General features: G+C 39.7%; 2 protein-coding genes and 1 long non-coding RNA gene across 4 annotated transcripts; 1 reads left to right on the top strand and 2 right to left on the bottom strand.

Annotated features, from left to right (window-relative positions):
• Positions 1–303: 303 nt before the first annotated feature.
• On the bottom strand, positions 304–21,173 carry LOC106086443 (uncharacterized). Its single transcript, XR_001221134.2, has 3 exons — positions 20,984–21,173; positions 20,627–20,914; positions 304–798 (listed from the first exon to the last, which is right to left on the bottom strand). It is a non-coding gene; the product is annotated as an uncharacterized LOC106086443 (long non-coding RNA).
• Positions 3,802–13,065, bottom strand: LOC106086434 (porimin). Its single transcript, XM_013251118.2, is given in 3 exon segments — positions 3,802–5,266; positions 12,587–12,858; positions 12,959–13,065. Coding segments are annotated over 2 exon segments (828 nt in total). The 5' UTR covers positions 12,657–12,858; positions 12,959–13,065; the 3' UTR covers positions 3,802–4,508.
• LOC106086423 (nudC domain-containing protein 3) lies at positions 13,274–22,065 on the top strand. 2 transcript variants are annotated; one of them, XM_059360890.1, is made up of 4 exons: positions 13,461–13,547; positions 19,470–19,556; positions 21,126–21,643; positions 21,705–22,065. In XM_059360890.1, the coding sequence occupies exons 2-4, from the start codon at positions 19,522–19,524 to the stop codon at positions 21,995–21,997; spliced, it is 846 nt and encodes a 281-aa protein (XP_059216873.1). In that variant the 5' UTR covers positions 13,461–13,547; positions 19,470–19,521; the 3' UTR covers positions 21,998–22,065. The 2 variants fall into 2 exon arrangements, with proteins under 2 accessions (XP_013106565.2, XP_059216873.1); XM_013251111.2 differs by lacking the exon at positions 19,470–19,556 and having other exon boundaries at positions 13,274–13,547.
• The last annotated feature ends 1,443 nt before the right edge of the window (positions 22,066–23,508 follow it).

Raw genomic sequence — 23,508 nt, 5'->3', positions numbered from 1 at the left:
ATGTTCTCGCCAGGATACGAAGCCAGGTGTTCAGCGTCATTGGCTAAACTCTGCACCACGGTGGTTTCCATCATCATGGAGAATAACCCAATATGGACCATATTCGCAATGGATAAAAAGGGTATATCTTAATATGGTCCGATCCAAACCATATTCCTCACGAATATTAAGGGGCCTAAAACAAGTTTTCGTTCCATTAGTTTAAGGCCCCAAATAAGAAAAAAATTAACACGTTTATTATGAACAATTAATAATTCAACTTATTCAAATATATTCAAAAAAAAGTAATTCAAAAGAGACAAGAGCATTTTTGTAGGCTGGCCGGATCGCTGATAGACACAGAACGTGCTACGGAATAAGGCTTCCCCTGTGCGAGGTTCTTGGTAGAGCTGACGCTGGTGCAAGGTGGCAAATGCCCTGTGCGCGAGTATTTCGCGAAACAGGATGTCGTTTACCTTGGTGTTCAGGAACCATGACTTCGGATTGCTGATAGAATGCTTCATGCAACGACCGGTTTTAGCCACATAAAAATGTGATCGGTGATAGACACAGAACGTGCTACGGAATAAGGATTCCCCCGTGCGAGGTTCTTTGTAGAGCTGACGCTCTCTACAATGGCTGCAAGGTGGCAAATGCCCTGTGCGCGAGTATTTCGCGAAACAGGATGGCGCTTACCCTGGTGTTGGGGAATCATGACTTCGGATTGCTGGTAGAATGATTCATGCAAAGACCGGTCTTCGGCACGTTTTAAGGGCAGAGTGCTGCGCTGGAGTTGCTCTAGGGCATCGAATTTCCTTCCTGCAAAATAGAACGTTCATAAAAAAGAAAAAAACTTAAAAATATCGTAATGCTTACTACACAGAAATCATATTTAAAATTAATATAAATTTTTTTACATTCCTGTTGTTGTTGTTGTAGCAGTGTATTGTACACCGAGGCGGCAGCCCTTGCCGATGAAGGATTGCATCGGGTCAATCCGGTACGTACAACCGGCTGCCATGGGATTGTTTGGTCCACCTTCGTTCCTTGACATTCCTTTTTTTTTATCTACTAAGGGGTAAGAATCCGAACGAGCAGGGGGCCGAAAGGGTCGGGTTGCATATGGTATATGACTGGGCTAGACCCAGAGGTCTCAATGTTAAACCAGAGAAGACAGAAAATGCCTGTTCACGGGGAAGACGAAGGTGGGCCAATCTAACACACCACGTTTCCTCAATTAAACGATGTCGATATCTGACAAGGTCAAATACTTAGGTGTGATCTTGGACAGGAAACTGAATTGGAAGTGTCACATGCAGGAGCGTACTGATAAGGCTCACAGATGTTGGGCATTATGTAGACGGGCCGTAGGCTCGAAATGGGGACTGAATCCGAGGATTGTCCACTGGCTCAACAGGAGCATGATTAGACCAATACTTACTTACACCTCACTAGTTTGGTGGACTGCTATGGAGAATAAGTGCAACATAAGGACCATATAACAGGTTCAGAGAACATGTTTTCTTGGCATAGGCGGTGCGATGAGGTCCACGAAGCCCGAAACCTTTCAGGTCCACGCAGTCAGAGTTAAGGGAGTGGGCGACGAATGCGCATGCAACATTGTGGAACAGCGAAACGGCCGTTAGGACGGCGAAAATCCTATGGGGGGATCCAGATGGTGAGAAGACGAGGCTATTACTGAAAGGAACTAAGAAGGAGGTTAGTATAGCTATTGGTATCATAACGGGACACATAGGACTACGAGCTCACTTATGTAAAATCGGTGCGGCAAGTGATAGCATGTGTAGGGTATGCGGGGAAGATGATGAGACGTTGGAGCATTTCCTTTGTCATTGCCCGGCTTTAGCGTCTAACAGATACCGGCACTTTGGTGGAGAAACAATACCGGACATGAACCGACTTAGGGGAGTGGCATTAGAAACAATTAAGGATTTTGTAAGTAGCACGGAGTTCCTAACTTAAAATTTTCTTTTTAGAGGTTACTTTATAGTTTTTTCTTGACCGATTCGGGCCAAATTCGGCATGGACTAATAAGTACATGTCACTTTGTAAAATTTTGTAGAGCAAAATATTGGTCATATTGGTAGCCATATCCATGTAAAGACTGATCTGAACCATATACGACACGGATGTCGAAAAGCCTAACATAAGTCACTGTCAAATTTGAGAGAAATCAGATCATAAATGTGGTTTTTATGGGACCAAGACTTTAAATCAAGAGATCGGTCAATATGGCAGCTATATCCAAATCTGGACCGATCTGGGCTTAATTGCAGAAAGTTGTCGAAGAGCCTAACGCAACTCACTGTCCCAAATTTAGGCAAAATCTGACAATAAATGCGCCTTTTACGGGCCCAAAATCTTATATCGAGAGATCGATCTATATGCTATAACCAAATCTGGACCGATCTGGGCCAAATTGAAGAAGGATGTCGAAGGGCCTAACGCAACTAACTGCCCTAAATTAAAAAAAAATCGGATAACAAATGCGCCTTTTATGGGCCTAAGACCTTAAATCGAGAGATCGGTCTATATGGCAGCTATATCCAAATCTGGACCGATCTGCGTCAAATTGAAGAGGGGGTCGAGGGGCCTAAAACAACTCACTCTCCCAAATTTCAGCGAAATCGGATACTAAAAGCGTCATTTATCGGCCCAAAATCTTAAATCGAGAGATCGGTCTATATGACAGTTATTTCCAAATCTGAACCGATCTGGGCCAAATTCAAGAAAGATGTCGAAGGGCCTAACGCATCTAACTGTCCCAAATTTCAGCATCGGATAATAAATGTGGTTTTTATGGACTTAAGACCCAAAATCGGCGGATCAGTCTATATGTCAAGATATTGTCCCCATCATCGAACTTAACCTGCTTATGGACAAAAAAAAAAAAAAATAATCTGTGCAAAGTTTCAGCACAATGTCTCCCTTTTTAAAGACTGTAGCGTGATTTTAACACACAGACGGACGGACATGGTTAGACTTCACAGGGTCGAATATGACCCCATCCTTCGGTGGTGGGTATAAAACTATTCACCATAATTTCTTACTTACTTTCATTGGCTACGACAGAACATTTGTCCGTATTGAGAATAGCGTTCCAAGCGCCTGCGCTTCTTCTAAAATCTCTGAGACCAATTTTCGAGATGTCTTTCACCACTTGGTCCTTCCATAATTACTCATATGAAAAAACGCATTGTTTTCATTTGAATAAAGTTTTATTTATGAAAAATTCTTAGTAATTGCATTTCAAAAGAGAATGCAACATGATAGTAACGTAAAACATTCGGGAAGAGATACATAAACTAGATGAGCGTTCTTCAATTTCAAATACACACACACATGCATACACATGTGCCAGTATGTGTGCAGCAATGTATGCCAAAAAAAACCAAACAAAATTTGATTTAAGTATACTATTTTTATATGCAGTGTAACAACAATGCTTAGTGGTAAGGATTCCTATTACTGGAATTATGATGCTGACTAAGCTGTGCACGTACGTTGTTATCGCCAAACAAGCACTCTTCAGTAGCGAAATATTTTTGTTTATATGGATAGACTTTCTTGGCGTTTATCGTACGTACACTGTCACCCATTATAAAGCCATAAATACTACATGTTTGTTTTTGCGGTTGCTGGTGATGTTATCAAGCAATGCAAACAAAAAAAAAGCATGAACTCCAAGTTTTCTATGCAAAACAATGATAATCTAACTTCGAGTGGAAATATTTCAAGAAGGTATAGTGAAATGGAAAGAAAAAATTTTAAAAAATCACAAAAAGAAAATAAATCCATGGATATGTTATAGTATATACGCATCTCTCATTTCGTTTTTGTTTATAATTCATTTGGTGTAGGCCGCTGAGATAATGTGTACGTACATTTTCTTATACTTTAGACGTGTGTGTGTGTGTGTACAGATTCAACATATTTTTTGTTTTGTTTTTGTAAGGTAGCACATAAACTTGTGATGATCATAGATAGTTACTAGTAGGTGTTAATATTTGTTGAGGAATATTTTTGAATAAGCACAAACAAGTTATGCATTTTTATTATAACTTCATTACATTTGCTTACTTTACTTATTTATACAGTCTCAAAATGTTATCTTTTCTTCTGATAAACTTCTCTTTCGCCCATTATTAGCGGGTTTAATTTTAATGTATACTTATAAAACAGTGATTTTTTCCAATCTGTTTACATTTATATAGTATTTTCCATTTGTTAGTGGTGGTGTTTGTATATATATGTATATATTTCTATGTATATTCAATAAAAATACAAGTTTTTTTTTGAAAGGCATGTGAATATTTTCTTAATTTTAGGATAAACAAACATATACTTTAGTTGTTTTGTATGGTTAAAGAAGAATTCAAACGCTCCTCGTGTTTCAAGTTTAAATTTGCGAAATTTATTCAAAATTCAATTGGATTTTATGGGCTTTATTTCAAAAAGTGTGTATAGTTTGTGGGGCTATTGCTATTATGTTGTAATAATTTTTAAGTTTATGTGTAGAGCAGCCTTTGATGGGCCGGAGATGATTGCTGATTGGGTGTCTGCTGCGACGGAGGTGGTGGTGGTGGTGGTGAAGGCGGAGATCGCAATGGAATTGCGGGAACGAAACGCACCCGTTCCGCATCTGCATGAGAAAGATTAGAAGCAGCAGATCCTGACCCAGCATTCGAAGCCGCATTAAAGGCAGACGTGAAAGCTGTGGCGGCTCAAAGAGTTTGATAATTTCGCTCATTGCGAGCCTTATAGAATTTGTATGCTACCAAACCGATTGCCAACAGACCCAAAGTAAGAACAATTCCGCCAATGAATGAGGGCCCATCAAAGCGACGACAGGGTGGAATAGGTGTAGGTGCAGGCGTTGGAGTGGGAGCTGGCGTAGTGGTTGTGGAGTTAGGTGATATGGTAGTAGACGTGGTATCTGGAGGTGCAGTAGTAGTAGTTGTTGTTGATGTTGTTGTAGTTGTTGTAGAAGTTGTGGTATCATTAGATGGTGGCACTTTTGTAGTATCTGGAGTTGGGGTTGTGGTTGGTACTGGTGTCGTCGTTGTTGGTTCTGGGGTGGTCGTTGTTGGTACTGGGGTGGTCGTTGTGTTCGTATCGGGAGCTATTGTTGTAACAGGCTGCTCAGATGGAGTTGTTGGTAATTTTGCTGTTGTTGTTATGGGTTCATCTATTGCTTTGGTAGTATTTGTTGAAACTGTTGATGTTTCTACAGGTTTTGTAGCTGGTGTTGGTGCTGGTGTCGCATCTGATTATAACATAAAATATTACTTTTAGTAAATAGTACAAACAACGTGAAGTGCATGTTTATTTTAATAAAGGATGATTATACTCTACACCACCACTGTGGTACAGGGTATTATAACATTGTGCATTTGTTTGCAAAGCTAAGAAGCAGAAGAGCTTGACCCATTGATAAGTATACCGATCGGCTTAGAATTACTTCCTGATTCGATTTAGCTATGTCTGTGTGTCCGTGGGTCCGTCTGGCTGTCTGTCCATGTTTTCTTGTAATCAAGGTAGAGGTCGAATTTGTTGTCCGACTCTTAAAAAAATTTGCACCAGTCAATTTTTTGATCCAAGGATGATAATGCTCCCATATATATCTTTCGTCCGATATGTCCTATTAAGGCTGTAGAAGCTACAATTTTGGTCCGATCTTTACAAAATTTGGCACAAGATGTTTTATTTGTAAAAAAAATTCATTACAATCAGTTCAAATTTTGATATAGCCCCATGTAATATATCTTTCATCCGCTATGGCCTTTGAAGGCTATAGAAGCCACAATTTTGGCCCGATCTTTGCAAAATTTTGCATGAGACGTTTTATTTGACGTTGCAAAAATCAGTTCTGATTTAGATATAGCTCCTATATATATCTTCCAACCGATATGGCTTTTTAAGGCTATAGAAGCCACAACTTTGGTCCGATATTTGCAAAATTTTGCATGAAATCTCTTATTGGACGTCTTAATATTTAATAATCTTAATATTTCATTCAAATCAGTTCAAATTTAGATATAGCTCCCATGTATATCTTTCATCCGATATGGCCTTTGAGGGCTATAGAAGCCACAATTTTGGTCCGATCGTTGCAAAATTTTGCATGAGATGTTTTATTTGACGTTGCAATATGTATGAAAAGTTTCATAAAAATCGGTTTTGATTTAGATATAGCTCCCATATATATTTTCCATCCGATATGGCCTTATAAGGCTATAGAAGCCGCAATTTTGGTTTGATTTTTATAAAATTCTGTATATATATATAATGTTTCATATATTGGGTTGCCCAAAAAGTAATTGCGGATTTTTTAAAAGAAAGTAAATGCATTTTTAATAAAACTTAGAATGAACTTTGATCAACGTTTCGTAAAACGTTTTCTTAATTGCTCATTTAAAAGGTTTGTTGAGTGTAGGAATTTACTACTTTTTCATAACGCTTTTGCTAATATTAGACCGGTTCCTCTAAGGAGGATTTTTGTATTCTCTCGGTCTACTAGAAACCCGCAATTATTTATTCCTAGAATTAGAAGAAACATATATGCGAGATCATATGCTGTTAGAGTAGCAAGATGCTGGAACCGACTGCCTCATGAATTACGCATCTTTTCCCATTCCAACAACGTTTTCCGTTTAAAACTTTTTGATTTTTATAACTCTTTTGCTGATGGTTAATTTTTTTCTCCTTGTTCTATTCTTACATCGGATTTTCAAAGCTGCACTATTTTTAAAAATAGCTGCGCTTTTTTTAATTCTTGTGCACTTTGTTGGACCACTTTCTATTTATCGCTCTCTTCCATTTGGATTTCTTTTATATTCTTTATTTTTAATGGCTGGGGAGCCAAATATTAGGTAAATATAATAAAGTACCTCATTATGTTAAGAAATGTATTTAATTATGTTATACTCAGGTTACTGAAATGTTTGTATGTAATTATTTTATGGGCCTTATTGGCTTTATATTACATATTTGGTTAATAAATGAAATGAAATGAAATGAAATGAAAAATATACTTTTTTTCTAAAGCAAGCTAAAAGTAACAGCTGATAACTGACAGAAGAAAGAATGCAATTACAGAGTCACAAGCTGTGAAAAAATTTGTCAACGCCGACTATATGAAAAATCCGCAATTACTTTACCAATAATATGGCCTTTCAGGCTCTGGAAGCTATAAATTAGGTAAGAAAATCTTGCAAGATTATATTCAATATATCAATAGGTATGCAAAATTAAAATGTGACTATATTTCAATATAGGTTCCATGCATTAAAAGTAGGACACAGACTGGGTGGTGTAGGGTATTACATAGTCGGCTCCGCCCGACTTTTGCCTTTTATTACTGGTTTTTTAGCTGTTATCTTGTAGGCAGCACTGGTCCAAACAGCCCACGAACGTTTTGTGTTTTGTTTCACTATCAAACATCTTCAGTTTGGTCAATCATTTAATCATGAAACGTCTTACAAACAACTGTGATGGTCGATGGAAAAATGATTCCGACCATCAAGTGTCCCAAAATACTTGGCGTCACATTTGACAGCTCTTACATGTTCTCCCTTCATCCACAGCAATTTGCGATAAAGTCAAAAGTAGAAACAAGGTCCTCAAGTCACTTGCTGGCAGCACTTGGGGCGCAGACAAAGATACCTTGTTGACCACGTACAAAGCAATTGGCCGGTCTGTGGTAAGCTATGCAGCGCCATTGTGGTCTCGTCAACATTGTGACACGCAGTGGAATAATATTCAGATCTGTCAGAATGACGGACTGTCTGCTCAGTTCTCATGTGGACCACCTCCATCAGGAGACAAAGATCCTACCAGTGCGAAGACATAACTACATGGTGTCTAAGCAATAAAATTTGGGCTGTTATCGCAGAAACCATGCAAATCATCATCTTGTGGAAAGATATTCACGGCCCAGAATCCTTAAGGTAGATCTACATGATCTAGAGCGTGAGGTTCAGCGCTACAAGAGAGAACCTCTAGATCAAGCGGCATATCAAGCAGGGCTAGACAACATTCATGCAGACACGGTAGCAGATGCGGTAAATAACTACCGGGTGAATGTATTTCTAGGAGAACGACCGCCTCCCATTGCACCTGACCTCCCCCGGCAAACCAGAGGAGTTCTGGCTCAATTACGTTCCGGCAGATGCAGCCGCCTCAACTTCTACAGAGCAAGAATTGATGCCGACGTGCAAGATGTATGTCCCGATTGTAACCAGGAACCGCACGATACACATCACCTGTTTAACTGCCCGGCCAGACTCACGACTCAAACCCAGATCCCTATGGACGCACCCCATCTTAGTCGCAGAGTTCCTGGGTCTTGACACTCAACAGAATCAAGCAGACGAAAGATAGAACTCAATAAACTGCTACAACAAAATGCTCTGTTAAGAAAGTTCGAAAAGAACGGAAAAAGTTCGAAAGACGAAACTCATTTTTGGTTCAATGGATACGTAAATAAGCAGAATTGTCGATTTTGAAATGAAGATCAGCCATATTGCAAGAGCTACCATTGCATCCAGAAAAGATTAGTTGGTGCGGTGCATGGGCTGGTGACATCATTGGCCCTTACTTCTTCAAAGACGTTGCGAATCGTAACGTAACTCTGGTGAGCACTACCGTGATATGATATCCAACTTTTTTTGCCCTTGACTTGCATGACATGTGGTTTCAACAAGACGGTGCCACATTCCACACAGCACGCGTAACAATGGACTTATTGAGAGGCGAATTCGGTGAACATTTTATTTCACGTTCCGGACAGGTCAATTGGCTGCCTAGATCGTGCGATTTAACACCTTTTGACTATTTCTTGTGAGGCTATGTTAAAGCCCATTTCTACACAAACAAAAGACAACATTGCAGCATTTATTTCTAAGATGTCGGCCGAAATGTTGGAAAGAGTACGCCAAAATTTGACTAAGTGGATGAACCAATTGAGCCGCAGTCACGGTCAACATTTGCATGAAATAATCTTCGAGCATTAAATTATATGGACCATGCTATCGATTCGAATAAAGATTTCATGCATTTTTCTGAATTTTATATTTTTTATTTTGAAAAACTTTCCTATAGCTCTCAAAAAATCACCCTTTAGTATATTGAAACGTGTTAAGACGATTTGTTTAATATCTGAAAGGTATGAAACACGTCAATTTGTACACCAATTTATAAAACGTCGCTATTGTGATCGAATCGGAGAAAAGCGTAATAGTAAACCAAGACCAAGCCTATAGCAGCCGCTCCAATGCACCAGACTGACTTTCTATCTGTCAAAAGCTGCTACCTCAATTTTACGTGCTTGTTTATCAACTTTTTCATCCTGGTAAACATTCTAAAACATTCAAGAATGCTTACTCTGCAGGGTACTGGACTCTGTTTCGGTTGCATTTGAGGTAGCAGAATCCATCATCGTTGATTTCTGTGATGATTACGAACCGTCTTCGTGTCGGGAGTACAGTAATATGTACTAACTACATGTAATGTGCAAATTTAGTTCGCAATGGGCTACAAACGTTATCGTTTGTGCTTTGGCATTTTGGTGGCTGGTTTGTGACACCTCCGACATCTCCCACACGGCAATAAATATGCGCAGGAACAGAACCTTACCGAGCCAGTTTTGGGAAAGTTCAATGGTTTTGTAATTGGTCGTAGTGGAGCAAAGGCAAAGCTATGCGATACCTGCACATAAGATGGAGGTAGGGGTTTGACTTTGTGACATACCATTCAGTGCTCGGTTAGGGTATATATATAAACGGATATTATTCCGTTCCATGCCACTTAAGTCAATAATCGGCTTGTTGTGCGCTCTAAATAAAAAAAGTAACCTCGAAAATCTAAGCCAGGAATCCCGTTCTACTAACAAAATCTTTAATTCCTCATTAAGAATTTTGTTGGTAGCATGGAGTTTCCATTCCGTGTAGCATACATATATTACAGGTACGCTTCCCGGCAAGGATAGTTGAGAGCACCACACAGACTGGAACATTGAGATCCAATCTGGTGGAGTTCATTGCTGTCACGAGAAACTTAGCTGCGAGCTACCTGGAGCGTCCCCTAGTTGCGGATAGTAGAATGCTACATACGGTGTAGCTGCAATGGCAGTCGCGGACAATCAGCGGTATCGAGCGGAGAATTCTCAGTGCGACCGGGCGGCACCGTCTCTTGCACAAATACAGAGTGTCTATGATACCCGATATGACAAGGCGAGTTATTGGCGCCCTTAAATAACCAATGGCCCTGTTCCCGCAGCGATCGGTCCTTTGGATCGGAACGAACTTGCTCACTTAGAGGAGCTTGAGGAGGATCGCCACCTCCACATAAAAATGTGGCTACAACAACAACACACACGCTTGGATCTGTGAAGAATATATGGCAGTATAATTGATGTCTGGAACTGCCCATATAGTGCTGTTTAATGTTTACATAACGTCTACAAGCGAAGTATAAAGTGAGGTTATATACCATTCCGTGCGCCTATCACTCTTGTGATTGACCCGTAATTTGTCTTTCAACACTCTTATTGGTCCCGATATCTAAAAATGGAAATTATAACCCCTTATTTCGTCAGTAGACAAGACACTTGAGTCACCACTCCTCCCGGTCATAGGAGAGATGAGCGTTGTCATAAGAAGCTCAGCTGAGACCTACCTGGCTCGTCCACAGATTGCATATTGTGGAATAATCCGTAGATACACGAGGTAGCAGCAAATACAGTCGCGGACAATCAGTGGTATCGAGTGGACAATTTCAGTGAGAGTTTGGGTGCCATCAGCTATTGCTTAAAGACGATATGACATCGCAAGTTATTGACGCGGCAATCGGTTCTATGGAATCTTGCTCACCTTCGTTAAGAAGTTTAAAATTGCTAAAGACTTCACATACGATATTACCAGCTGAGGGGATAACTATCGCTGAATTTATTTTTCTATGGGGGAGGGAGGGATGCTAAATTTACACCTGCATTAGAATTCCAATATAATATTTAACATCGTGTAAAAATGCAAATGCGAAGGCATTTGTTATTGTGGGCAAAACAATTGCATTTAAAATAGTTGTTGTTGTAGCAGTGTATTGTGTACTGGCTGTTGTGGATTGGAATTAGGTGCGCAATGGTATCAGGTACTAGAGCTGGCAAAATATCGATGGCACTATCGATATTTTATAATATCGATTGATATTTTCCTATACGATTCCTTTACGATATTACCAGCTGAGGGGATAACTATCGCTGAATTTATTTTTCTATGGGGGAGGGAGGGATGCTAAATTTACACCTGCATTAGAATTCCAATATAATATTTAACATCGTGTAAAAATGCAAATGCGAAGGCATTTGTTATTGTGGGCAAAACAATTGCATTTAAAATAGTTTTTGTTGTAGCAGTGTATTGTGTACTGGCTGTTGTGGATTGGAATTAGGTGCGCAATGGTATCAGGTACTAGAGCTGGCAAAATATCGATGGCACTATCGATATTTTATAATATCGATTGATATTTTCCTATACGATTCCTTTACGATATTACCAGCTGAGGGGATAACTATCGCTGAATTTATTTTTCTATGGGGGAGGGAGGGATGCTAAATTTACACCTGCATTAGAATTCCAATATAATATTTAACATCGTGTAAAAATGCAAATGCGAAGGCATTTGTTATTGTGGGCAAAACAATTGCATTTAAAATAGTTGTTGTTGTAGCAGTGTATTGTGTACAGGCTGTTGTGGATTGGAATTAGGTGCGCAATGGTATCAGGTACTAGAGCTGGCAAAATATCAATGGCACTATCGATATTTTATTTTATTTTTGAATATCGATTGATATTTTCCTATCGATACTATCGGCAAAGCTAATTTTTTTGCAAACAAAAATAAGCGATCCGACACTGATTGTATCCTCCTAATGACTTCCAACTAACTTTATTAAATTTCCTTTTTTCGGTGTGTGCCTTGATATTGCTTCTATATAAATCGCACTCCTGATTTTTACTTATTTTCGTTTAAAATATAGGTCATAGGTTAATTTCCTAGCATCGATACTATCGATATTTATATATAGAAAAATCGAATGTTGCGATTATCGAGAGTTTGCCACCTCTAATAGGTATGCACTAAAATAATTATGCTTCCTTTTCATCAATTCAAAATTATTAAAGTTGCCTGGAAATAGTCAGCTATTTTGAGATTGATCGTAAAGTTTAAAATAGATATTGTAAGTATATGCCATATGTACTTTTACTTTCACCATGAATTCCTTATCTAGTCTCTTTATCACTCTCTATTGTACAATCTAAACATTATACTGGAAGAAAACAAATTTGTTCTTCCCCCTACTGCAAATATAATTGATGATGATTGTGGTGAATGGTTTATTCCTCATGAAATTTAATGCAATATACGTATATTATACATTATATATGTATACATATGCCTTCTCCCAACTACCACCTCGTTAAATATCGATATCCCCCCCGCAAAAATTCCAAGCCATAAAAATAATAAAAATCTTAAATCTTGAATGCAAGTTCAAAGTGTCTAGTTAAGTTAGTCACATACATACCATGACAATTGAAGGGGGCGACGAAGAGTCCCACTAAAAGGAAAACAGCGAAAACCGATGATGATTTCATAGCTGCTGCTTTAGATGCCTTTTTCTCTCTCTGAGGAAAATAGAACTTTCTTTTCTTCCTTCGCAGTTTCTATAAATTCACCAAGAAATATTGTTTATGCACTTACACGTACATACATACATATGAGTGCTAAGCACCAATAGTGTTAAAGAACTGTGCAAATGTTTTATTTCTTTTTATATGTGGCGAAATTAGGAGTCTCCTATTACGTCCGAGAAAAGTAGAATAATATTAATATATATATTTGTGTTGCAATTGGTTAGACAGTATGTGATTTGAAATTATTGTTATCCACTTCCTACCTTACTTATTTCTATAAGAACAATGGACACTATTCCTATTTTATTTAATTAGAATACCACCGTATCGAATGTAAATGATGACTATTCATCCAGGGTTGGAAATGTCAATAGTAATGTAATGTTCGACCCGCTATCGATTTAGTACTTTACGTAAAGTAAAGTAACATTTCTATGGCCTGTTAAAAATTACAACAACGTCGATTTGACATTAATATATTTGTTTTAACCACAGTAAGTAACTTGTTTTAAATATTACCAAAAAGAAACATATCATTTCATTCTATAATCGTTAAAATTACTATATTACATACATAATTACTTGGAATTTATGGTATACGTTAGAATACTGCGTATGGCTTTCCGCCAACGACTAATTACAAATGAGATGAAACTGAAATCCCCAAAAACTCAGCTGGTATATTTAACGAAAACACGAATTTTAGTTTAACTAAACCAAAATCACCAGTTAATAGAATAAAATGGAAAATTATGATTGTGCAAGGGCAGATAGTATACTAAGCGAAATATTGGAGGAAAGAAAGTCACTTACTGGATTTTTGGACGCAGTGTTTGGCTTTCTAAGTCGTAGGTAGGTAATGTTTAAAATGCCTAAAGTGAATTTTTTTGGGTTGTGGGTTGAGTTATGGCGATGCTTATAAGGCACCAAAAGCCAGGTTATTAACTACTGCATGTAGACCCAGTCTACATCAGATGAACAGCTTCTCCTATACCCCTCCCTCAGGGGCGTGTAGATAAAACGATGTTGGACCAAGCAGCAGTGGGAGACAGCTCCAAGACCCAGTGTGAGTGGTATAATAGTGTTTGATTAAAAACGAAGCAGGCCCGCTGCTAAAAGAGAATGTTGAAAATCTTAATTTATTATCACAGTGTCTTAGGTGGTAAAATCCATATAATCCTAGCCAGTAAACTGGCATAAAGTATAATTAGTTGTCAACGATCGCATACTATAACGTATGCACTATGTTATATCACAGTTCCAATCACAGCTTAATCGAGTATCCCTATATTCTCAAACAAGGGATAGTAACTTTTACAAATTAATCTCCGCTTCCACAATAAAGGCAACGAGTGCTTTATAAGTATTAACCTCCTTGGTACTTAGTATGGCTTCAATATCCTTGTGGCGTTTAAAAAAAGTATAGTTCCCACGGAGCACATCATATTTGGTGCATTCAAAAATGGCATGGTGGCTTGTACCGGGCTTCCAGCACGTGTCGCAAATCGGAGTGGAGATTGCACCTATTTTGTGCAAATAAACCTTGTCACACGTATGTCCCGTGTGAAGCCTGTTGATAATTCTCACCTCAGCCGAATCAAGGTTCATCCTGAGAAACCATGGTTTCTCAGTAACATCTTTGTACAGGCGATAGAAAAATTTGCCCTTTTCTCTCGAGGTCTCAGCAAAACAATCATTCCATCTTTCCCATAATCTTCTCTTTATAATATTCATAGCCTCCTTGTGGGACAGCTCGGCCTCCATCGGCGCACCACATTCAGTTGCCCGCTTGGCTATCTCATCCACTGTCTCATTGAAATCAATTCCGGAGTGTCCTGGAACCCAGACCACATGACATGCCTGTATGTCAGACAAGTTCAGTTTCTGATGAAATAGGGATGCCACATAATCATCAATGTTCTTACTGCCCAGAGCCTTACAGGCCGCAAGGCTATCTGTGAAGAACACGCATCTTTCATGCCCATCCTCAACGGCAATCTCTAAGGCCTTGTATAGCGCCCAAAGCTCCCCAAATGTAGAGGAGGCCTTGAAATCAATCTTGAAATAAAACTTGTACCCCAGAGTGGGGACAAAGACCCCGCATCCAGTAGCATTCTCAGATAGGGAGGCGTCTGTGGCAAAAATCGTAAAGCCACTATTTTTATATTCATAGAATTCTTTGTTATAGATTTGCTTTATAACTTCCTTAGGAGTAGCTTCTTTTCTGTCTGATAATCGGTTGAGTGTAACAGAGATCTTTTTAGAGGCAATCGGACATATAATATCCCCAACCCGGTCAAAAACATCCTTAAATTCATTATATACATGACTGTAGCTGGATTTAACCCTGGGATTGTCAGCTACCATGTCATAGAGGTAAAAGTTGTCCCTTCGCAGCCTGAGCAACTCCTTGACCGTAAGAAGAGCCGCTCTGTGCTCAGGGGGTAATTCATGGGCCAGGGCATAAATATCGTGCACAGGGGTCGACCTAGACACCCCCAAACATCTCCTTAGCATTCCATTCTGCATCCTTTGTATCTGCTTATTTATATACTGTGGGCTATGCGCCGTAGTCGTCCTGGAGTACTCCAACTTGGACCTGACCAGGCTCCTATACACATTCAGAGCTGTCTTAGGGTGCAGACCCCCTCTTATAGACGATAAGCATTTCAGCATATTAATTCTTCCTCCTACATCCGGCCTAATGGAGTCATAGTGCCCTTTCACCGCTAGTGAACACGAGATATGCCTTCCCAGAAATTTTATCTGTCTTGCATGTTCAACACTCCTCTCTTCCAACACAAGATCTACTTTTCTATGGCTGGTTTTAGCAAAATACATGGTGTGGCACTTGTCCGGATTGAAGGACAGGTTCAATCTTTCGCATTTGTCCCGAAAAAGAGTCGCTTTACTTTTCAGGTTCACTAAAGCTAGGTCATAATCCCGATTAAATGACAACAGAATAAAGTCATCTGCATACTGAAAAACTAAAGTATTTCTATCCTCCAGTGAGTGCAGGCCTGCCGTGTAAAGGTTAAAAAGAACGGGTGAAAGGCAACTACCTTGAGGGATACCATTCCTGATCACCACCTCCTTCCTGCCCATCTTCAATACTCTTAAAGAGAGAAAGTTATATATCCAGCTACAGTACCATTCATTAAAACCAAGATCAGTTAGTATGTCATGCAATAATCCAATGTCCACACAATTGTAGGCATTACTTATATCCAAGGAGAGAAGTATTACCTTAAAGCCATTCGCCTTAAGGATTGCAATTCTATGAAGCAATTCATTAATGCAGGTATTAGTGGACCTGTTTTTGAAATATGCAAAAGATCTAGCAGGGACAGCACCACAGGACTTCACATAGTCCATCAACCTGTCTTTGATCATTAAATTTATGCATTTTAGAAAGACCGAAATGAGGGAGATCGGTCTAAAACTAGCAATGTCATTATAGTCCTTGTTGGGTTTAGGAATTGGGACAATCTTAATTGTTCTCCAGTTGTCAGAAATGTCGTTACTTAGAAAAGCATTGTTCAACGCCATCAAAATTGCCCTTTTGGAGATTCCTGGCAGCGCCTTTAACATTGCATAGGTCACACCATCGTGCCCACCCGCAGATCGCATCCTTTTGTTCATTAAGCAATTTTCAAATTCCTCAAACTCAAAGGGCTCTACCGTCCCACAATCTGATTCCACAGCAACACTCCTTGCATTACCTAATGCATCCACAACTTGACCCTTCAGGTATTCCAAATATTTTTCATTATTTTCTTCATTCCACAAAGCCCTCTGGGGATTCATTCGTCCTCTGACATTATTTATAAATCTCCATGCCTCCCTTGTATTGGGAGTATGGTTAATCTCATTAATTTTGTTCAGGAAACTTTCCTTTTTCGCCTCAGCTACCCTCTTCTTCCACAATTCCACTTCTCTCCTTGCCAACTCTAGATTGCTGTAACTCGGATCTTTCCTAGCCTTCTTGGTAGCAGCCAGCTGCTTTCTAAAGAGTCTCTTGAGTTCCTCTGTCCACCAGAACTTGGGGGAACGGGCACTTTCCACCTCACACATCGCATAGCTCATCTCATTTCCAATGGCACTCTCAATCAGACCAACATCTGGCTCTAGTTCAAGCTTACTCAACGACTGCATCAGCTTTTTCTTGGACAGAAATTTCGTCCTCTTCACCCCAGTCAGCTCAATGCTGACCGTTACGGGAAAATGTCTACTGCCTCCTAGGTAACCCTGACTGGCCTCCCACGCACCTGCCAGATCAGCACTCACAAAAGTCAGATCCAGGACAGAACCATCCGTGTCATCATTCCTCTTAAAAGTACAGCTGCCATTGTTGATACACTTGAGTCTGGAGTCATTAATAATCACCTCCAATTCCTTGCCTTTCCTGTTCGTAATCGTATCACCCCACACAGCATTCCGGGCATTGAAGTCTCCCATTAGCACCACATTCTGAAACCTTTCCAAAAAGGAACATAATCTCCCAGCCTCCCTCAAAAAAACACCAAGCGGCAGGGATGGTGGAAAGTACACTGAGGCAATCACCAAATTCTTGTTCAGGCTTGTAGTTTTAGTAATCAATATGTCATACTCCGAATCAAATACCACATTGGCGAATCTAATGCATTTTTTGAAACCAATGGCCACTCCCCCATAGCCATCGTTTCTAAATCGCTGTATCAAGTTGTAATTGGCTAGTTTATTTCTTTTATTAGGACACTCCGAGAAAATCTCCGAAAGTGCCACAATATCAAAATTGTAGTTGTTAAGGTAAAACTCAACAAAATTCCCATTTTTGGTTAACGACTGCACATTATATTGTAGTATCTTTACCATGACTACTGGTAAGGCTAGACATATTGCTTACAGGGACATTTGTATTCACCCCAAACTTGCTTAGTCGAGTAGCGAAATGATTCATGGCATCCACTGCCATCGAATTGCCTGTCATTCTCAAAAAATCCATCATAAATATTAACATTTCTTCCGTTACCTTCTCCAGCTCCGAAGTTCTAACTGCATCAGTCATGTACACCGGCGTGGCTGGCTGAGACTCACCAAACATCCTTGGATGCATTTCAGCTCCAGGTCTATGAATATAGGGCTTCCTCTGTCTCTTCACTACGGAATTAAAGGTGTACGGTGTAAGGATTTCATTTACCTCCCTCTCTCTGCTGTCTTCACAGCCGTTGGTGGCCTTGTTCGTCCTCCTGTTCCCCATAATCTCAGGAAACTGGTCATCATCAGCTAATAAATCAAACCTATTCTGGTTCTTGTACATATCGAAAACCTCCTTCTTTGACATCTTCTTTCTTGTCATAATCGTGTTCGTTTCAACTTCTTTCAGCCAAATTGGACATACATCCTTATCTTTTGCCACATGGCCATTTCCATTACACAAAATACACCTCTTCTCTTCACAAGCACCTCCACAAGTCGCCTCATTGCTACCACACTTAATACAGCGTTTTCTTGATCTGCATCCTTGTTTGGTATGCCCTAGCCTTCCACAGTTAAAACATTGCCTTACTGCCGGATAGAAGGTCCTGACAGTCAGCACAGTCCTTTCAAAGATAATCCATTGTGGATGGTCATCCCCCGCAAATCCAACCTTGACCGTCTCAGTTGGATGAAACACAGTGGGATCATTCGCATCTCTTCTAGTAAACCTTCTTACCGAAGTTATTTTTTTCCCAGCCGTCGAATTAGCCATAATCTCCTCTTCAGAATAACATAGGGGAACGTCCCTTATAACCCCAAAAGTCTCAATGAAGTTCCGAGGCACGAAAGGCCTCAACTTCCTCTTCCTCAACTCATCATTATCAATAAATTTATTCGCAGACTCCCAATCATCAAAAGTCAGCTTGTATAGGGTAACCCCTATCGCAACCACCTTCTTAATCTTTTGAAACTCATCCGATTTCAAATCTTTTATTTTAGATATAAAATACAAGCCATTCCTGATTTTTTTATTGTTAACTCCATCTGCCTCAGATGTATCAACTAGTACCAAACACTCACCTGAATGCTCTGGGGTATATCTTACATCAGCGTCATTAATCCTCCTTTTCTTAGGGTCATTCACGTCATTCTCCTCTCGCCTCCTTGTTTTCCTCACCTCATTACCATCCATCGCCACTTCATTCGAGCCACTTGCATCAATTGCATTGACATTGTCTTCATTAGCACAAACACCACCATTACCATTTGCCACACACACGCCATTAACAGTAGCTGCACCACCACCATTACCAGTAAAGGTAATATTTTCATTCTTTCTGGAATTCGTCAAATTCTTTCTCTTCATTTCTGTGTCTATACGACACAAAATTAGCGTCTCCGAGGGCCCAGCCCTCTCCTCCTTCTCATTCATTTCGGCCTCCACAGCGGCCAATCAAGCAGGCTGCCCACCACTCACACCACAAAACACCAAAAACACTTTTTCCAGTTAAAATTGATAAAAAATACAGCTTCCAGTAAATCTAGGAGCTCCACAGGAGTCCAATAATATGTGTAACACGTATTAACAGGTTAGAACAACCACGATGCTTCACGATAAAATTTTTTCTTCACAGCCAGACAACATACACAGCCAAACGTCAAACGAGAAGTGTGCCTAAAGTGAATAGTTACAACTTATTGTTGATGGCGTGCTGGATAGGCGCTTGCTCCCTACTTCCTTCTTATAGCTTTTCTTCGCTCTATCATCTAGGGACTGAGTTTTTTACTTTCTCACCTAACTTCTTTTCTCTCTAGGTTGTTGTAGCAGTTTTTTGGGTCCTATATTTCGTCTGCTTGATTCTGTTTAATGTCAAGACCCAGGAACTATGCGACTATGATGAGGTGCGTCCACAGTTATCTGGGTCTGAGTCGAGTGGGTCTGGCTGGGCAGTTAAACAGGTGACGTATATCGTGCGGTCCCTGGTTACATCTGCATCTGCCGGAACGTAATTGAGCCAGAACTACTCTGGTTTGCCGGGGGAGGTCAATTTCTTTAGGTACAATGGTAGGCGGTCGTTCTCCAAGGACTGCATTCACCTGGTAAACATTTACTGTGTCTGCATGAATGTTGTCTAGACCTGCTTGTTATGCCGCTTGATCTAGAGGTTCTCTCTTGTATCCCTGAACCTCACGCTCTAGATCATGTAGATTTACCTTAAGGCTTCTGGGCGGTGGATATCTATCCACAAGATGATGATTTGGATGGTCTCTGCGATAACAGCGCAAAAGGTTCTTTGATCTTTGGATCTTTGTCTCCTGACGGAGGTGGTCCACATGAGAACTAAGGAGACAGCCCGTCGCAGTTCGGAGGGCGGCATTCCGACAGATCTGAATATTATTCCACTGCATGTCACAAAGTTGACGAGACCACACTGGCGCTGCATAACTTACCACAAACCGGCCAATTGCTTTGTACGTGGTCAACAAGGTTTTTTTTGTCTGCACCCCAAGTGCTGCCAGCAAGTGACTTGAGGACCTTGTTTCTACTTTTGACTTTATCCCTAAATTCCACAATTGACTGGCGACCACACAGATAATTCGCGACGCAGCGTTTCAGACTTGGCTGGAGGGACGTGTTGGCGGTGTCCTCAAATAATTTGGCATGGCTGACCGTGTCGAATGTCCTGCCACGAGGACCGTACTATCACATGGCCTGGGCTGATTGAAGCCACGGCAAATGTGAGCGGTGATGGCATGCAAATCTGTTGTTGTGCTATGCAGTCTTCGAAATCCATGTTTATGCTCGGTGAATGGAAATTCTCCTACGAGGCTCGGGAGGAGTAATGCCTCAAGCGTCTTTGCTACTGGTGAGGGAAGGGAAATCGGTCTGTACGACTCCCCCAAACTCGGGTCCTTTCCAGGCTTCAGTAGTGGGATCACTCTTTAGGTAAAACTGGCCTCAATGAACTCACCTTTTGTAAAGGGTTATCCATTCAACCAAAAATGAATGCCTATGATGCTGATCTGAAGTCTGTTGTAGGTCCAGAGGACGATCCTTTAATGTCCAAGATAAGGCATTTCCAAGCCATTTATAACATTTTTGATATATTCAAATAATTTGAAACCATATTGTAAACGGTTACAGTGTTTACAATGTTTTCCGGGTCTGATTTTTCCTTGTAGTTCATTAAATACCATATTGGCTGAAACTGGGTAATAGTATGACCATATTACCAACAACTGTCTTCAGATTCCAGTACCTATGTTTACATAAAATTGACTGTTTGAGTCCTATCCAAATCTTTTGATTGTTATTTGAGATATTTCACCTTTTGAATCGAGGGCCAACATTGATTCTGACTCAACTTTTTACATAAACAAAATTTAAAGCTTTGCCTAATTTTTTAGATCAAATAAATTTGGTTAATTTTCATTTTGAAATCTACATAAATAATTTACTCGTCTATTTAGGACAGATTTTTATCATGAACAGAAAAGCAAAGAAGAAAAACTGGGATTCCCACGAGGTATAAAAGAAGAAATACTTTTAAGTTGTATGCAAAAGTATGAGAAATTAGAGGACCCTTTTGCCCAACAATACGAAGCACCACCCGCTATAGAAGAAGTGGAGATTGAAACAGATTGTTGCAGCAGCACAACGCCTGACATTGAAATGAATGACAAGGTGGAATTAGAAAATCGAAAATATGAACCAAATCTGGAGTTTTCAGAATCTGACTATAAAAATGGGTCAAGAATGGACAAATATTGTTGGTCACAAACGTTAAAAGATGTTGAATTATCCATAATTCTTCCACCTGAAGTCAAATCAGCAAAACATGTTAAATTGAATTTAAAATCGAATTACATTTCCGTAACATCGCTCATTGCACGGAAAGAGGAGTTGCTTGTGGGTGAGACATGGTCTAAATATAAACACAACGATGTTGTTTGGACTATAGCCGATGGAAAACTCATAATAAGTTTCGGTAAATAATGGGTTTAAATAGAATGTAAATTATGATAAATTGATATTCCATTTTATTTTAGATAAAGCGAAAGAAGGCTGGTGGGATAAGCTTTTGCTGCATGAACAGTGCATTGATATAAAAAAGCTAGATACAGAAAGACCAATTGAGGATTTCTCGAATGAAACACAAAAAGTAATCGAAAAAATACAATCACAACAAATAAATAGTAATGAATTTGCTGGTCCTCGGGATCTCAAAAACTTACCAATGTCCAAAAGCGAGCAATTGGCTCGACTGAGACAAGCTTGGAATTCAGAAAATTCTCCGTTTAAGGGTCAGCCCTTTGATCCATCCGTTATACAATTCAGCTAATGGGTAAATTACAACAAAATCAATTTTAAGAGATAAATGTACAAAATAAATTATATCGATAATAATAATGACGAAAATATGAAAATATATTTAATTAAAAGTCGGCGAATTCGGTTTAATAATACCAAGTCTGATTAAAGATTGCCACTATCGCCTAACCTATCTATATGCCAGCACAAAGGACGTCCCGGCATGGGATCAATATGGGCACCACATAGGCTGGACCTTTGAGCTCCGATCTGTTTGGTGTTCATTGTTATCATGAGAAGCTTAGCTGCGAGCTACCGGGCTCGTTTTTTAGATATGCCTGCACAAATGTCATCTTTAACTTGTATATTAAGGAAATTTTAAAATTTATACATGCTGCCTGGCTATAATCGCTTGGTACTAGGAGACTTCAATGCGCAATACGAGTTACGGCATTTAAAAGTTCTACTTTGCCCAAGAACATTCCATTAAGGAACAGGCGCAAACTTCTCAAATAGCAACGAGAGCTGTCCGATTCAAGTTTAAGCTAAATGATAAGGGGAGAAGTTTTTACATGGCAAAGTCCCTTACATATGTCGCCAGCATTTGGAGGGGATAAGCACCGCTGGAAATCCAGGCGTTCAGCGTCATAGGCGGACATGCTAACCTCTGCGCTAGAAGTTATGTCATTCTATGGTGGCTAACGACTAGAAAGGACCATAGCGGATTGAACTTGTTCATCGCCGATCTTGCTGTTTATTCCGTTGTGTTGTGCACTACATGGAGACCACCGTAGCGCAGAGGTTAGCATGTCCGCATATGACGCTGAAGGCCTGGGTTCGGATCCTGGCGAGATCATCAGAAAAACTTTTCAACGGTGGTTTTCCCCTCCTAATGCTGGCAACATTTGTAAGGTACTATGCCATGTAAAACTTCTCTCCAAAGAGGTGTCGCACTGCGGCACGCCGTTCGGACTCGGCTATAAAAAGGAGGCCCCTTACCATTGAGTTTAAAACTTGAATCCGACTGCACTCATCGATATGTGAGAAGCTTGCCCCTGTTCCTTAATGGAATGTTCATGGGCAAAATTACGTGGACATATTTCAATTACATAATTTTTATATTTATGATAAAAATTATTAATATTTTTAAAAGATTCTTTACATGTATGATGTATGATAAGTTTCATAAAAATAAAAAAAATTTCATAAACGATCATATGCATACATTTTCTTTTTCATATTTATGATTTATTTCATATTATGATTTATATTATTTTCATAATATTTATGATTTTTCATTACCATAACAAAGCTTTTCATAATATTTATGAACAAAAGGTTTTGAAACCCGACCATTACATTTATGAAGGAAAATTCTCTTTATGTAGATCAGAAGTAGAATCAAGGTTCACGCCGGATAACCGAGGGTGTGTAGGCATCCACCGCCAAGAGAAATCAGGTTAGATCTACATGATCTCGAGCTAGAGGTTCTTCGCAACAAGAAAGAAGCTCTAGATCTGGGGAGTTTCAGGCGGGTCTAGA

The sequence above is a fragment of the Stomoxys calcitrans genome, chromosome 1, assembly GCF_963082655.1.
Source record: "Stomoxys calcitrans chromosome 1, idStoCalc2.1, whole genome shotgun sequence".
NCBI lineage: Eukaryota > Metazoa > Arthropoda > Insecta > Diptera > Muscidae > Stomoxys > Stomoxys calcitrans.
The sequence above is the reverse complement of the archived record's forward strand: the minus strand, read 5'-3'. Positions and strand labels throughout refer to the sequence as shown.